Source organism: Colletotrichum gloeosporioides (assembly GCF_011800055.1).
Source record: "Colletotrichum gloeosporioides strain Lc1 chromosome Unknown consensus_84, whole genome shotgun sequence".
In the NCBI taxonomy this organism is placed as follows: domain Eukaryota; kingdom Fungi; phylum Ascomycota; class Sordariomycetes; order Glomerellales; family Glomerellaceae; genus Colletotrichum; species Colletotrichum gloeosporioides.
Window position 1 is genome coordinate 402676 of NW_025544729.1, and position 15016 is coordinate 417691.

General features: G+C 53.0%; 5 protein-coding genes across 5 annotated transcripts; 3 read left to right on the forward strand and 2 right to left on the reverse strand.

Annotated features, from left to right (window-relative positions):
* Positions 1 to 2301: 2301 nt before the first annotated feature.
* On the forward strand, positions 2302 to 5304 carry GCG54_00002178 (Cilia- and flagella-associated protein 52; the record flags this gene model as incomplete). Its single annotated transcript, XM_045402274.1, has 1 exon — positions 2302 to 5304. The coding sequence occupies one exon, from the start codon at positions 2302 to 2304 to the stop codon at positions 5302 to 5304; it is 3003 nt and encodes a 1000-aa protein (XP_045258636.1).
* A 923-nt stretch (positions 5305 to 6227) lies between these two features.
* On the reverse strand, positions 6228 to 8727 carry GCG54_00002179 (Guanine nucleotide exchange factor subunit RGP1; the record flags this gene model as incomplete). Its single annotated transcript, XM_045402275.1, has 2 exons — positions 6228 to 8149; positions 8196 to 8727. 2 exons carry the CDS (start codon positions 8725 to 8727, stop codon positions 6228 to 6230), a joined length of 2454 nt encoding a protein of 817 aa, XP_045258637.1.
* A 1246-nt stretch (positions 8728 to 9973) lies between these two features.
* On the forward strand, positions 9974 to 11173 carry GCG54_00002180 (uncharacterized protein; the record flags this gene model as incomplete). The annotated part of the gene is made up of 5 exons (XM_045402276.1): positions 9974 to 10379; positions 10439 to 10503; positions 10573 to 10643; positions 10697 to 10976; positions 11027 to 11173. 5 exons carry the CDS (start codon positions 9974 to 9976, stop codon positions 11171 to 11173), a joined length of 969 nt encoding a protein of 322 aa, XP_045258638.1.
* A 611-nt stretch (positions 11174 to 11784) lies between these two features.
* On the forward strand, positions 11785 to 13036 carry GCG54_00002181 (uncharacterized protein; the record flags this gene model as incomplete). The annotated part of the gene is made up of 4 exons (XM_045402277.1): positions 11785 to 12296; positions 12352 to 12369; positions 12442 to 12452; positions 12501 to 13036. 4 exons carry the CDS (start codon positions 11785 to 11787, stop codon positions 13034 to 13036), a joined length of 1077 nt encoding a protein of 358 aa, XP_045258639.1.
* Positions 13037 to 13673: 637 nt separating this feature from the next.
* On the reverse strand, positions 13674 to 14806 carry GCG54_00002182 (uncharacterized protein; the record flags this gene model as incomplete). Its single annotated transcript, XM_045402278.1, has 4 exons — positions 13674 to 13787; positions 13837 to 14098; positions 14151 to 14343; positions 14413 to 14806. The coding sequence occupies 4 exons, from the start codon at positions 14804 to 14806 to the stop codon at positions 13674 to 13676; spliced, it is 963 nt and encodes a 320-aa protein (XP_045258640.1).
* Positions 14807 to 15016: the final 210 nt, after the last annotated feature.

The following is a 15016-nucleotide window of genomic DNA, read 5'->3' on the forward strand; positions in this document are numbered from 1 at the left end:
TGGTTTGATCGATATCTGGATAACAATGGGCAAGCAGTATTTTCTCCCTGGATAAATGGAATATAAGGTTTCAAGATTGAATATGACGATCTGCGTGTTGTTCGCCCTGTAGATCTGCGATGCCTATCATGTGCAGCCTCGTGGGCCTATTGTCTTGTTCAGGGGCAGGCCGGCCGTTGGTTGTTGGAACGGACTGGCTTCATGTCCATCCATCGTATATGCTCGGGTACCTACCAATGACAACTAGTAAATGTGGCTGACGAAAACCTCCGAACGACTAGAGATAGCTAGCGGTTTAGTAGAACTTTAAGTCGCTGACAATACGCGTGAAGCACCGCGTCGACGGGCTGAGCTCTTCATTTAAGACGTGTCGAGCGATGATACCACACACGAATTCGCAAGTCACGCCGCCGGGAAATCGAGAGCTACAAGCCCACCGGAGGCTAGGGCAGGCGATGACATTGTTTACCACGGTTAGCCGACCCGGAGAACAGACGATTGGATCCAACCCGCAGCAGATCAACCGTCACGGCGGGGGAGAAGACTGAGAGGACACAGAAAGAAGCAGAGAAAGCGCAAACAGGGACCCCATGCAGGAGCTCATTTCGCGACCGAGTCGTCAACCCCCGGTCTAGGCGGGCGCACGGTCGGCGATGCCGCTAAGAAGCGGGCAAACAAAACTGGTGGTGGTGGTGGTGGTGGTGGTGGGTGAAGAGCAAGAAAGGTGAAGGCGGCACGTATCCGTATGTTTCTGCAAGCCTTTGCATTGAAGGCCAGAGAGCGCCGCTGTCAAACACGTCAGGGTCCGGATTCCGAGCGCGGCGCTCAGGGCACCTTTTCTCTGCTTATTTCTTCCCACGGAAAAGAATAACGTGAACCCCTGACTGTGCATTGTCTGCAGAGCTGTTTAGTTGACCGCTCACTGACGTCTGGCATATTGCTTTTTTGGGGGGCCAGGGGTGGAAAGAGATCCGGTGATGGCGCTGTAAGGTTCTTTCCCACCTGGAGCCACTTTGGCGATGGGTATGACGAAGTGAGGTTATGCTTGATGCTTGCTGTTGCTTGGGCCTCTTGGGGGGGAGATGACGGTCTTGACGGACTAGGATGTGGTGGAAATCACTGCCGTCGTTTTCAGCATTGGTGACCTCAGCTGGCCGAGGCTGGTTTCTTCAGTGACGATGTGAAACTGACGAGCTTGGGCAGTTCTTTGTTCTGTTGTTGCATCAACGCGGGTGGTGTTAGTTCTTCAGCCTGCGTACGGCGTCACTGCAGAAAAACGGTCGGTCTGCTGGAGATTTTCTGACAGTGACCCCCCCATCTTCGACGTGTTTGATGAGGGGAAGCGACGTGATTGGACTGTCGCAGCCAGACCGCCTTCGACACCCCTCCCGGCTGCTGTGCGTGGTGGATTTGTGGACTTCAATGTGGGCTTGCATCGCCGTTTTGGGAAGAAAACGGACAGGGTGGGTTCAGAAAAGAGCAGTGGTGACCCCCCCGCTCACCGGTAAGCTGGGTGAAATACAGGGGGTTCCTGCTTGCCCGTCACACTGCAGGTGTGCTGAGCTGAAGAGCCACTCACACTCTTCAGGGCAGCTTCCGCGGCTTCGACCAACAGGCGGTCCTCCAGCACCTCCATCAACCACCACCGCCGCCGCAGCCCGCGCTACACCACCACCACCACCACCACCACCACCACCACCACTACCTCTCCAACCCAGCAGGTGAAGGTGCGTCCCCCATACCAGGGCTTCCCGGCGGGATTCTTTGCCCAACCGGCTCCAACCCTGACCAGACCTTGAAAACCGTCCATCAGCAATCCTCCTCACCTTCGGCATATCGCACATCACGTCGCGCTTCTCTTTTCCCTTCTCCTTCACGCCCGGATACCTACTTTGCCTTAATATCTGCAGGACTTTGGGGATTTGGCCCAACCTGATGTCACTGTACGTGCCTGCCCGTTGTCATGCACAATCGATTGTCTCACGCAATTGAGTTTGCGAAGCACATTAACGCTGCAGAAAAAGCTGACTTCCTTTCTAGCTTTGCATCGTAAACCTAGACCATCGATAACGACCTTTTTCTTCTCCCTCGTCTTTTTGGCTTACACCGTTCGCGACTTCCCTACGGCAGCTCCATCTCCTCTTCCTGCTCTCTCGAGACGCAAACCGACCGATCGACCGACTTACGCTCCTTCTTCCTGTTCTTGGCCGTCTACAAAGACTAGCAGCGTCCAGTCTGCGCCGTACTTCTGCACCTCGTAGCCACACATTCCAGCGACGTTCACGAGCCAATGGCAACACAATGAGCGCAACTCCCCAGAACCGGCTCAAATTGACGCCGGGAAACTCCCCATACCTCCAGCGCCCGCCTCGATCCCCCCTCCGAGGTCGCCTGCCCCACGAGTCCCGCCTCTCTCTCAAGCGAGTTGTCGGCACAACCTGCGCCTCGCCCACCGGCTTCGACACTGTAAACTCCTCCTTCGCCTACATCGCAGGCGGTGCCGTGGTCGTTGTCGATGTCGACGGTGAACAGTATGCCCAGCGCTTCTATCGAGCCCGCCCGACTGCCTCGGCGGTCCACGGCTGCACACCGCTGTCTCACGGCTCGCCTTCTTCTTCCACGCCAAAGGCAAACGACAGCAGGAACAGAGTAGCAAGGGAACCTGCCGACTGGTCTGTCTCCCCGACGTCTTCAAACACATGGACAAGTCGTGAGCGCATCAAGGCGGCGACGTGCTTGGCGCTGAGCCGCGATGGGAGGTATTTGGCTGTAGGAGAGACTGGATATGCGCCGCGGGTGCTCATCTTCAACTTGGAGGACTCGTCTTCCGACGTGCCGCTAGTGTCAATCAGTGAGCATGGGTTTGGTGTCAATGCCGTCGCATGGTCTTCTGACACCCGCTGGCTGGCTTCTCTGGGCGCCTCAACCGACGGTTTCCTCTTCATCTGGAGGATCGATCCTCGCACAGGTGCAGCCAAGCTGTACCAGCAGAACAAATGCACATCTACCATCAAGGGAATGGTGTGGATGGGCAACAATCTTGTCACACTTGGTGTAAGACACATCAAGATTTGGCGGGTAGAGGAGGCGTCCACTTCACCGTTGAAAACCAAATTCAGCGAGGTCAGTTCGACGCCCCAACCGCCACAGAAAACCCTTAATGGCCGTAACGTACTGCTTGGTTCGCTATTGGAGGCCACTTTCACCTGCGCGGCGGTGGTCGACGAGACGAACATTATCATCTGCTCCGAGGCTGGCGACATCTGCATGGTGGAAGACGACGGGAAGCAGTCGAAGCTCGTCCGGTCCTTCAATGTGGATTTTCCAGTTACATCGATTACCATCAGGCATGCAACCGCCTACGTATCAGGAAAGGGAGGCGAATTCGCGACGCTGAGCATAAGAGCGGTTCTGGACAGTCTCCCAGACGCTGTGCTCTCCAAGAGTACTGCACCGGCTGGCTTGACTGCCATGGGTTTCCTGACGGAAAACCTCGTCACAATTGACGAAAAGCACTCCATTGATATTTGGAGCTCGAGCTACCTTCCTGGACAGACCGAAGAGGATCCATCGCACATCCCTATTCCTGGTCACCAGGACCCTATTCTGGGAATTCAAGCCATGCCAAAGCCCAACGATCAGGGTGCGGACTTCTTTACTTGGTCCGCATCTGGAACCGTTATCTTCTGGGACATGAAAGGCAAGGTCAAGTTCTCACTTGACGTTCCCATTGAACAGGTGATCCCTGAGGTTGGGATGGACCCAGTCGGAAACCAACTCAGCGTGGTTCGGGCCAGCAGGGCTGGGAAGATGCTTGCAGCCGCCGACAGATTTGGAGTGCTCAGGATCATAGACTTGGCAACTCAGGAATGTCTTCTCGAGACGAAGGCCCATTCCTCAGACTGCCAAAACATCAGTATCTACGAAGACGACTCCAAGTTCCTGCTGGCGACTTGCGGCAGGGATCGCACAGCCCAATTATTCCATCGCCTCTCGACAGGGGAGTTCCAGCATGTCCAGACGCTCGAGTTCGCGGCCAAGGTCGTGCAGACCTTGATCCCCTCCGAAGACCGCATTCTCACATGTTCTATGGACAGAACTCTGCAGATTCATGACATAGTCTGCAAAGAGGGAGAGCCTGAGGAGATTGCTGCTCTCTCGGCGCGCACCGTCACTCTCAAAGCATCGCCTACATCATTTGCCCTTAGCCAAGACGAACGGACTGCATTCGTCTCCATGCTTGACCGGTCGATCTGCCATTACGATCTTTCCAGCGGCAAGCTCTTAAATTCCTTCAAATGTCTCGACGAGGGGCAATCGGAGACTGCAATCATGGACTCTCTCATCTATAGCCAGTCCTCTGGCAAAGACGGCAATTTCCTGCTGGGCATATCCAACACAGACAAGTCTGTGCGCGTCTACGATGCTCAGTCGGGCCATTTTCTGGACAGAGAATGGGGCCACACTGAGTCTATCAGCGGTGTAGCTTTGACCGAGGATGATGATGGCAATCAGAGGGTCATCAGCGTAGGACTTGACGGGACCGTCATGATCTGGGGATTGGAGGAAGATGCCTCACCTGCATCCGGTAGCAGAGATCCATCGCCGATGAAGGATGCATCGACATCTTCCAGGCCACCGCTAAGGCGCGTGCTCTCTAAGGCGGAGCTGGCCGAATTCCAGCGACCATCTTCCGCCAACGGTGGACGTCGATCACCGAGAACTGTTCAACGCCGGACGTCACGTTACGCGCTGAACACCAGCGTCAGCACGCCAAAAGGCGCGGCAAATAGCCCGTCTATCGCTGAGGATACGCCTTCTCGTCGATCATCGGGAAGTGGTAGTCCGCCAGTGAGCCCGAAGTCAAGGGCATCCAGGCGTCCCTCTTTGCCGTCTTTGGGCCTGCCGCCCAAAAAGAGCTCGCCTAACCTGCGTGGATTTGGCAGCCTTGGCATGGCCACAGAACAAGCTTGCCGCACGTTGAGGGCGTATAGAAAGAAGCTCTCTTCGACAGAGCCATTAAGCCAAGACTCTCTGACTGAGCTCGACCAAGAGCTCCGCATGACCGCCGCTGCTCTTGGCGACCGAGCTATCAGAACCCACGACACCGCTCTTATCAGCGGTCTCTTAGATCAGTACGAGGAGCGTCTGGCTTCGATGCTGGACGAGAAGCTCCGACGGACCTTCCAAGACAAGGAGATCCGAGACGTACAAACTCCCACCGAAGAGCGCGAGATCGAAATGGTGCTCGACCGACCCAGCACAGCTGGAGGCGAGACCATTTCGACCGCATCACTATCATAACACACTCGTTGTATTTTTCTTCTACTGCTGTACAACATCTGCTGAACATACGGAGTTATCTGAATAAGGACAACGGCGTTTGGCTAGGAAAGGTATCCTAAGAGAAGTTCAAACTTGGACTTGGGGGGTAATAAGGGCGGACGAGTTTCCCCCTTTTTGATTTGTTGGCACATTGTTTCTTTTGCAACTTTCGAAACAGCACAGCGACTTTTGATTTCCTTTTTATCCATCATTGCGAAAAGTTACTACTCTCTTGGCAACAAAGAGGCCAAAGACAACAACAGAACATCCGTCGTTGGAGACGGCGATCCTGCAGGAGGAGGCGATTTGGAGCCTGGAGTTTTCTATCTTGATACGCGGAAGACGTTGGGAGGGGTTGGCTAACTGGATAGCGGAAGGGTGGGAGCCGGGGCGGCAATTGGGTGCTGATATCGCGTCCTTGGGCTAGTTCTTGTTTGTTTTTACATCCTCACTTCTGGATCGCGCACATTTACTTGCGACAGAAATACTACAAGCGGAAAGATTTCCGCTTTTTGATACTTTTGACATTTTGTCATTGTGACATCGTCCTCTGTCTTTTTCACATTAGCCTCACTGACCCACATACCCGCCAGTACCCACCAGTAAAGCTCGTGGAAGTCATCTCAGTCAGGAAAAAGCCAGGACTGGGGCAATGTCGTATTGCGTCTCATGTACAGATAAGTTGAAGCAAAAGAAGATGGAAAGTAAAGGGCCATTCCCCCGCGCCCCAACACGACTAGTTGCCTCCTGAAATCTGTACTCGATAGGGGTGCCGTGTTCCAAAAACAGAGAAGAAGAAAACGGTAAGCTTTGTCTATCCAACGAACGCCTTGGCGGTCTCTTTTTTCCTTTCTGCTTGTTCTACATGTCCGACGTCTCTTGGCCCATAATCATGAGAAAGCTTAGACGACGAGACCCTCTTCAAACGCCTCATCCCTCTCCAGCCTCTCCAGGCCCGTTGCGACGGCACCATACACCCGCAACGGCACGGCCACCTCGAAGCTCTCGCATGCTAGGTTCTCTACGGCCACGAGCACCAATCCGCCCTTCTCATCGCGGGAGATTTCCTCCAGCAAGGGATGGGTACTTGGTGACTCCCGCTCGAGTTCCGTTTCCTGACTCGGTACGACGAACTCGACGCGGATCTTCCACTCCAACGACACGCCGGTGGTGACAAATTCGGGGGTCGCGTTGATGGGGATTGTCGGGGTAAAAACCATCCGCCGGTTGTAGAGGGTTGCTTCCGATGCCGCGAAGTGAATCCTTCGCGTTACTCGATGGATAGATGCTTCTGAGCGAATAGCGAGATGAGGCTCGATTCGCTCGGCGGACTCGAGACATGAGTGAACGGCGTAACAAGGGATATCGGCGTCCGTGAAGTCGATGGCCATGGTCACAACTTCGCCTAGGCGGTAAGACGGTCGTGTAAGCATCACGACGCCTACCCGCTGCCCATTGCGAGCAATCTCGAAGCGATTGGGGCTCTGCTGGCCCTCCGAAGTTATGTTGCTGCGCATGATGGCCATGTTGATGGCCTCTGTCGCGGTCGTCGCGTCCTCGAATGCCGATGACCGTCGGGAGCCAGGATACGCCGTGGGGGAGAGTAAGCCCGTGCTAGAACCATCGCGTGGTCTTGAAATGAGTTCGTCTACATAAGAAAGGAAGTCGTTGATGGTCGAAGTGTCCGGCTTCGTCGCCTTGAGCTTCTTTAGTTCACCGAGTGTCGTCAGCTTATCGACTGTCTTGATCTTCGCCTGGTCACGAAGTATAATATACGGGTTCATGAGGTCATGACCCAGAATCTCGCCATAACTGTTCACGCTGCCGAGCACCCTAAACGGGATTTCCACAGATCGCACTTGTTGCTCTTTCGAGCCGCCGGCCCGCTGCGTGCCGATAACCAGACTATAGGAGATTTTCACCGCTTTGCCCTTATGTGTCGGTGGCAACCCTTTAGGAAGCTGGAATGAGTACTCAAAGGCCTTGTGCTCGCCTGGGGCCAAGTTGAGGTCCACGAACAGGATGGACTGGGGTGTTGAGAGCAAAGGAACAGACTTGGAACTGGCGATGCCGCGCATGTCCTTGATGCTGCTCAACTCGCCACCTCCGAGCAGCTCGCCAATTGAGTTGCTGATACTCCCCCAGCCGAAACTTCGAAGCAGCCCACTGTCCCGTTTCGAAGGTTCCACTCCGATGACACCACCACCTTGACCGCCGACAACGGCCTTCCGCTTGACTTGTTCAAAAGGGCCAATATTGATAAGCGACCCATCAAGCGTGAATGAGCCTTGGATTTGCGCGTAACCCATCATTAACGATTCCGGCAACTTCGGGTTGTGCGCCAGGTTTGATGGCCGCCTAAAGTGTGGTGGTCGCATAGGTCCTCTTGTGGGCTGTGATGGGTATTCCGAAGCCAGAGTTTCTGTTGAATTATTGCTCATAGAGTAGAACTCTCCGCTACTTCGTGGCGTGCCTCCGCCCATGCTGGTTGTGGACAGTATTCGCATGGCTGGGGCTGTGTGTTCGTTGATAATTGTAGGAATGCCCTCCTTGGGTCTCACGGCTGTGCTAGAGGAAGCATCGGTATTTGGGCTCAAGAGGCCATCGTGGTTCGCTGTCAATGGAGTGGTCGTCGATTCGGAGAGCGGTGACTGGACCATCGGGAATCGAAATTCAGACAGCGCGTTATTGGGAGATCTCATTGGGCGTTGTGAGCCAACAGCACTCTGCGCATTGGGAAACGTCGAGGATCGTGAGGTCGCAGGAGGCGTGTCGGAGGCGGATGTCGAGTTAAACAAGGGCGAGCTTATGTGTCTGGGGGAGGCTGGGCAAGTCAGAAAGAGTGTATCAGTCGCGACCGAGAGGCTTACCAGAGTGAGGTCCTGCCAGTCCCAGAGCAGCTCCGCGAGGGACAATCTGGAGACTCGAGGCGCGCGCATGGCCGCGGCCGGGCCGTTGCGACTTGGTTAAGCTAGCATTGCTTTGAGTTTCGTCGGCGACGGTGCTGGTAGAGCCGATCGACACTATTGAGACGGATTTTTGATGACCATTGCCGCGATGTTCGGCAGCATTAGGGGTGAGGGGCGACGGCCACGGAACAGAGCCTGATCGCTTTCGTGCTTGAGCAGCCGGTACGTTGAGAGAGAGGGCTGATCGATGGCCGCGTGTCTGAGCAGAGTTCGGCGGGGTTAAGCCAGCGTTTGACTTGGCCCTCAGTAAGGGCGAGGCGTGCCTGGGGCGGTCGGTGGGAGTGAGCAGTTGGGACTGGCGTTGTTGACTTGAGTCGCGAGCGATATTCTTAAAAGTAATGGTGCATTTGATCTCCTCGCCAGCGAAGACAGTCTGGTCGTGCCAGCGGATAAAGACTCGGATGTTGCTGTTGCTGGAGGCCTCGGGAGACATGATGGCGCTCCTCCAGCGGAGAGGAGACGAGAGGAGAGGGGAAAGACGGATTGGTGTTGCAACGAATCAGCGGGACATTACATGTCTGGCATCAACCATCGTCGCGTCTGCCGGCGTGGACTAGAGATGGACAAAGAGTCCTGAGAGGTGCATTGAGCGTCATGGGCTTCCAGGTTGGCGGGAGACGGGAGGTTGAGCAAGCTAGCTCCAGGTGGTGTCGCTGCGAGTCGGACGGGGCTCCCCTTTGGTCGCGCTGCAGGGGTTGGATCCACGTTCCCCGTTTCCCTTCAGGTACTCGTAGCGTCAAGGTGCTTTAAGGTACGCTCCGACTGCGGTACCATCGGCCTTACATCAGCACGGGGATCCACTGATGATGTCGCAGCGGGTGGCTTTTTGGCACTTCGGTACGTACCTGGCATGTCAACGCCGTTAGGTCTCACTTACACGTCCAAAACTAGCAATCATAGCGACATCGTTAACGGCCTCACTCACTTTCAATTGCTGACATTTTTATGTCTAGACTCTACTATTTATCCAAATACTACTTTTACCTAACTTCTGAACCTGATATGTTTCTGTGTTTCCACAGCTATGTTTCCTATGTGCCAACTTCATTAGTATCGGTCATATCTTTATGAGCAGAGACAATGACAGCAGAGGCAACATAGCAACAACGGTAGAACTGCATCAGGCTGTCAGGGAGAATGTTCGCTATACACGAAATATTCTGTCTTGCTAAACTAGTGGAGTGTAAGTAAAAAAGGGGTGCCTGCCCAGTATGGTTTTCCTTCCCCAAATCCACGATTGCAAGCGCGGAAGGTCGGCCGAACGAGGCGGGCAAGTACGACTTCCCCCAGGGGCAGCAGTTGCCTCATTTGAAAGATTTATGGCCCAAAGCACCTGTCGGAGTCTCCTTTCCCTGCCTTGCCGGCGACGACGCATCTCTTTAGTGTCCCCTCCATACACCCATAATCGACTTCCTGCCTTCCTCCCCGCAGTCCACCTTTTTCTTTCGCCTCCATCTCTCGTACTTTCCTCTATCATCTCTGCCATCATCAACCTTCCCTATCTTCCATTCCCATCATTATTCTATCCACCAGCTATTTCTGTCCCTCGTTTCCCCTTCCTCTCCTGTCGCCCGGGGATGATGACTTGATCACCACTTTGTCTACGATTTTGTTCATATTCGACCCTTTCGGCTGGGCGGACTATTTCTCCTCGACTACCAAGGACTACTTCGCAAGATATGGCGGTCATCGACACCTTGCCTGCCGTTAAGGTATCTGTTCGTCTCAGAACATCCTTCAGAGACGCAGATGAATACCCTGACCCTTACGGGTACCAGTTGCGCGATCGATACTTCGAGGACTTTGAAAGATGCTCCCGCAACTACATCGAGAGTCAGAATGGAGTTGATTTTGCCGTCCACATCAATATCATAGACGATGTGTCACTGGATCCCTGGATCTATGGAGATTGTGGTCTCTTGTTCTTTCTCTTCATTGACGGTCAATTCATGGGCAAGCGTTTCTGCCACAGCGACGACTTCTTTCACCGTCGATGGCACTTCGCCTTTAAGGGAAAGAGACACCCTAACGAAACTCGCTCTGCCTTGGTTCAGAGAGATTTCCAGTTCGAATCCATCACCACGAGTATGTGGTCCTTCCAAACATCGTCTTTACTGTGAGGGCCTTGCTAACACTGTGAATAGACGATGCAGATGCCTCGACTCAGGAGTTCCGTCGCGCTTGTGATCTCGGAACGATCGAAGTGAAGGTCAGGCTAGGCAGGTTCTCTGGAATACCTCATCGGACGTCCAAACAAGATGCGCCCATTTCGCGCTAGGAGCCGCGGTATGATACGTTTGATATTCCCGAAGAGGCGTTGAAGGGCCGCCCCATCTCGCATGGCACCTCGTAAGTTCATTCTCCAACTCCTTGGTGTTCACCACTAATTACAGTCTGCATAGTTTTGCTCCACCCTACGAGGCGCCTTTGCGGCCGCCGCGCCGAGAACAGAGAGCAGCATTCGAGCGGATTCGCAGCGGCCCGTTGTTGGCTACGTACACATTCAAATACCGGGATCTGAACGCTCTCAGGATTGAAGAAATTGTTCCAAGAACACCTAGCCCAGAGCCAACGCCTCCTCAGAAGTCGGTTCGTTTCGAGGAGCCCGACTTGCCCAGATTCGAGGAGCTTCACCAAGACGAAATTGAGAGGCTTGCGCGTGATCGGTTGAGGCAGCTCAGGGTAAGTGTTTCGTACCGACTTGGAGGCTTTGGCGCTCACATTACTTTAAGGATCACAAGTTGTGTGAAACTTCCAAGAAGCGCAGCTACGACGACTACTGCGACCTTACCCGAGATCACAGCCCACCTGCTCGTCCTTACAAGATCATCAAGATGGGGACAGGCCAAGAGGCTATAGATCTCACTGATGATTTCTGATGCTTTGGAAGGCTTTGAACTGCCGAATCTGTGTAATCTTTGGAGGGTGACCTCTATGGACGTGACAAGAAACCCCTTGACCTGTGGTTCAGGACTTAGTTCAGGCAGAGGATCCGGGGCCGTCACGGGGATTCAGAAGTCGATTTGGTATTTGAGAACATTTTTTTCTTACGATGATGGAAAGAATTTCCTTCATACATGGCTTAAGAGTTGATGTGGACGAAAAATCCGTCCGGCGGTCGATAGTGGCCCAGAGTCGTTTTAGCAGTAGTTAGATGAATCCGAAGTACTTTCCAGTGTTAAACATTGATCCCCCAATATGATGATGAAGCTGTCTTTTCTGAAGTCTCAGAATGCAGGTTGCCATTAGCGCCTTCCACAACTAATTTGACAGGTTTGAGAGAAGACACAAGCAGGCACTTGCCTATGCGCTCCTGCCCAAGGTGCCACCCCTCCACACCCCCGCTGCACACTTTCCTTTTACACTCAGACTAATTCTTCCCGTCGTTAACCTCAACAATCTTGCGGAAACCGCAATCACCCCGTCAAGAGATTCGCATCTCGAGACAACGTTCGAATTTACGGCAAGACGCGCAGGCGTTCAATGCGTCATGGTCGGCCTCAGTCTGCACCTCGAAGCTGACGTCTCCATTGAAGTTAACGGCAGAGATGCGATAGAGCTTGAGGACAACTTGGCAAACACCGGTCATGACGCGCCCTACAGCTGTTACAGGTTAATCGAAGTGGAAGAGCGGGGCGAATTCTCCGTCAACATCCGTCTCAGTGATACTTTCCGCCGGCTCGTCGACCATGCTGACCGCGGTATCATGATATTGATTCAAATGGACGGATTGGAGGTTCTGCGCCGACTCGTTAGTCAAAACGGCTTCAGCACTGCCAAGACTTCAGTCTCGCTGCCACTCAAATACCAAGGGATTGTGGATTGGAGCGTGGGCGAGACCTCGCGGCTGCGAAAGTTTCAATTCAAAGGCGTTGAAGACGGAGAAGGTCCTGCGACCGGCTTGATCCGTGTTGAGTTCTTCCTAGTGAAGCTTCTTGGCCCTCCGGAGCAAGACGAACTGTCGGATTACCTGCCCATGGAAGAGCTCTTCCGTGGTATCAGGTACCATTCGTCCAAATTTGGCGTCTCCGAAAGCTCCAGCTAATTCACAATGCAGCTTGTCCACTGGCGAGAGGTACTACAAGAGGGATGTTGAAACCTATCAGGTCCAACGGTTGAACTAGGAATGCCCCATTGGACGATTCAGCTTCAGATATGGTAAGTCTTTCAAAGTTGGGTCCAGAATAATGCTAACGATGTACTTAGTTACCATACCAGTCCGGGTGAAAGCCGAGAAGGAAAAGGATCTGATGGACTTCGGTGACACGCAAATGCACCCAGAGCGCATGGCAATGCTTGCCACGAGAAGCGAGCAATCCGAAGATGAGGATTTAATGGAATTCTCCGCCTCTCCGATCCCGAAATCGACCCGGAAACCGCTGAACCTGCCTCACGACACGACAATGACCCTCCTCGAGAACGATAGCAACGAGCAGACGCTTGACCAAGCGTACGCTCCTCTCGAAGCTACGTCTAGTATACAAAACAAGATGGACATGCAGTCGATACATCACGATCTTGAGGACGAGGGTGTCTCGTTTCAGTGTACCGATGTCAGTGACGTCGTGACCTCGCGAAAGAGAAGCGCCCACTCGGCGTTTGGGGACGAGTCTCCTCTCCAGCCGAGCAAGATCATGGCTTTAGAATATGAAGAACCTACTGAAGATTCCCGCGCCCAGCAACAGGAGCCACAGTTCTATACTCCGGCTGGTCCATTGACTGGCCTCAATGACGTCGATTAAGAACTTGGAGAGGGAAATATGTTCCAAAGACAAGAAATCAGCCTGGAAAAAAGCGGGTTGTGGGAAGACGTCAGAAAAGGGTTATTGGGCGGAGCAAATTGCTTTGTAGGTTTAACGCGGCACGGCGAGGCATTTGAAGTTACTTCATGGGGCTGTTCTTCCAATAGAAGGTTCCTACCCGGCTGCTATTCATTTCGACGGAGTAATAGAATAGTACAGCTTAAGGCGCTGAGAAAAATTATCGAGCTGATGCAATCTTTCCCCTCCCGGCAAATTTAATATTGCCTTTTGAACTGTTCACTTCAGGCTCATAAACTCCCCAACGACGCATCATCTTATATCTGATATACCCTGCCTTTCGTTGATATTTCCCATACGTATCAGGCAGACTGTGACTCGATGTGGGAGTTATTAGTGACCCAGAAGATGAAAAAAAAAAAAAACCGAGTCTGATTGAAGGTGTCTGATCCCATGAATTATTTAACAAAGCCAGCACTGCAATGAAATTCTCTTCCTTTTCGCACTCTGTTCTTATAAGCCATGATCACCCATAATAAACAGCAAATGGGACCCATTTGCACCTGACAATGAGGAAACGCGCCCAGCCAACAATGTTGCGCCTATCGTATGTTGGAGTTCACTCATCTGTAAGGTCAATCGCACCATCAGAATCCACCTTGTAGACCTTGCTTGGTCGCATGTCGGGGTGTGGGCTACCTTCTCTCTTCACTTTCTCCTCTCGTTCCACGGCCTAGAGCTTCGTCAGTAATAGACTGGTACTCGTCTTGGCCAGAACTCACATGGAGATCGTCAAGACGTTCCTGGGCCAGCTGCCTGATCTTCTGCTGGGACAGATCATCGATGGCGAGGTTATCAGGCAACGGCGAGAGCCGACGAGGTTCAGAAACCTCCGGCAAATCGTCACGCTGGATGATGCCTTCGTTTTCGAGAATGGTGCCGGACTTGTACCTGAAAAAGAACCGAGCAATGCGTCGATCTCCGTCTGGATAGTTGAAGTTGTAATGCTTTCCTCCCGATTCTATGTCCTTTCCCTCCGTGAAGCTGCGCGTTGTGAGCAAGCAGCACAGAATACTTGTGGGTGAGTGGGCCATACGAGGTTCCATGTGTCACAGTGCTCTTGATCAGAGCCTTTTTGGCCAATTCCGATTGGAAGTGAACATTCTTGGCTCGTCCCTCAGAACGGCCAGATACTCCAAGGAAAGCCGCACGATACACAACAACTTCGATTATTCCCAAATGCTTGACGGTTTCCATGTCCTCCTTGAGCTTGTCCTTGCGGTCCTCGACTGCAACACTGGTGTTAGCGGGTTCACATGCCGCCTAGATAAAACAAACAAGAAATGGGAAGTTGTTACCTCTCGTGATTGCCGAGAACTTGAAGTTCTTTAGTGTCATCTTCCCGGGTTTGATTGAAGAAACCCTCACTCCAGTTATCTGTCCGCTGAAAGACCCATTTCGTAGATGTCTCTCGCCCGCGATAATTGAATCCATGTGCTTGCCATCGATGTAGCAGGCCACTCCCAGACATTTGCTCCCCTCAATCCAACCTAAGCTGTTTTCGATACTGCAACGTATGTAAAATTCTGCATCATCTTTGCTTTGAATGATCTTTGCGATGGAGTGTTGTGCAGTGCCACGTGCTGACGATGTGATCGGAGGGTCTGGGTCGTCATATTCGACACAGTCACTGTCCGAGCCAGTGATGCGGACAGCGACCTTGATCTGGGGTAGATCCTCGATGACAACCATCGCAAGTGCAGAATGGCAAGAGGGGGTTGCCTGGATAGTCGCTAGTCGAGGTCTACGCTGTGCAGAGCCGGGATGAAAAATGACTGAGGTCCAGAACAAATTGATTGAACAGCAGATTGCAGAGATCAAAAGACAGAAATTGACGCACGGAATGGAGGGAATATAAGAGAAGTAGCGCGGAAGGTTCAGAATCAAATTTTCAAAGGGAAA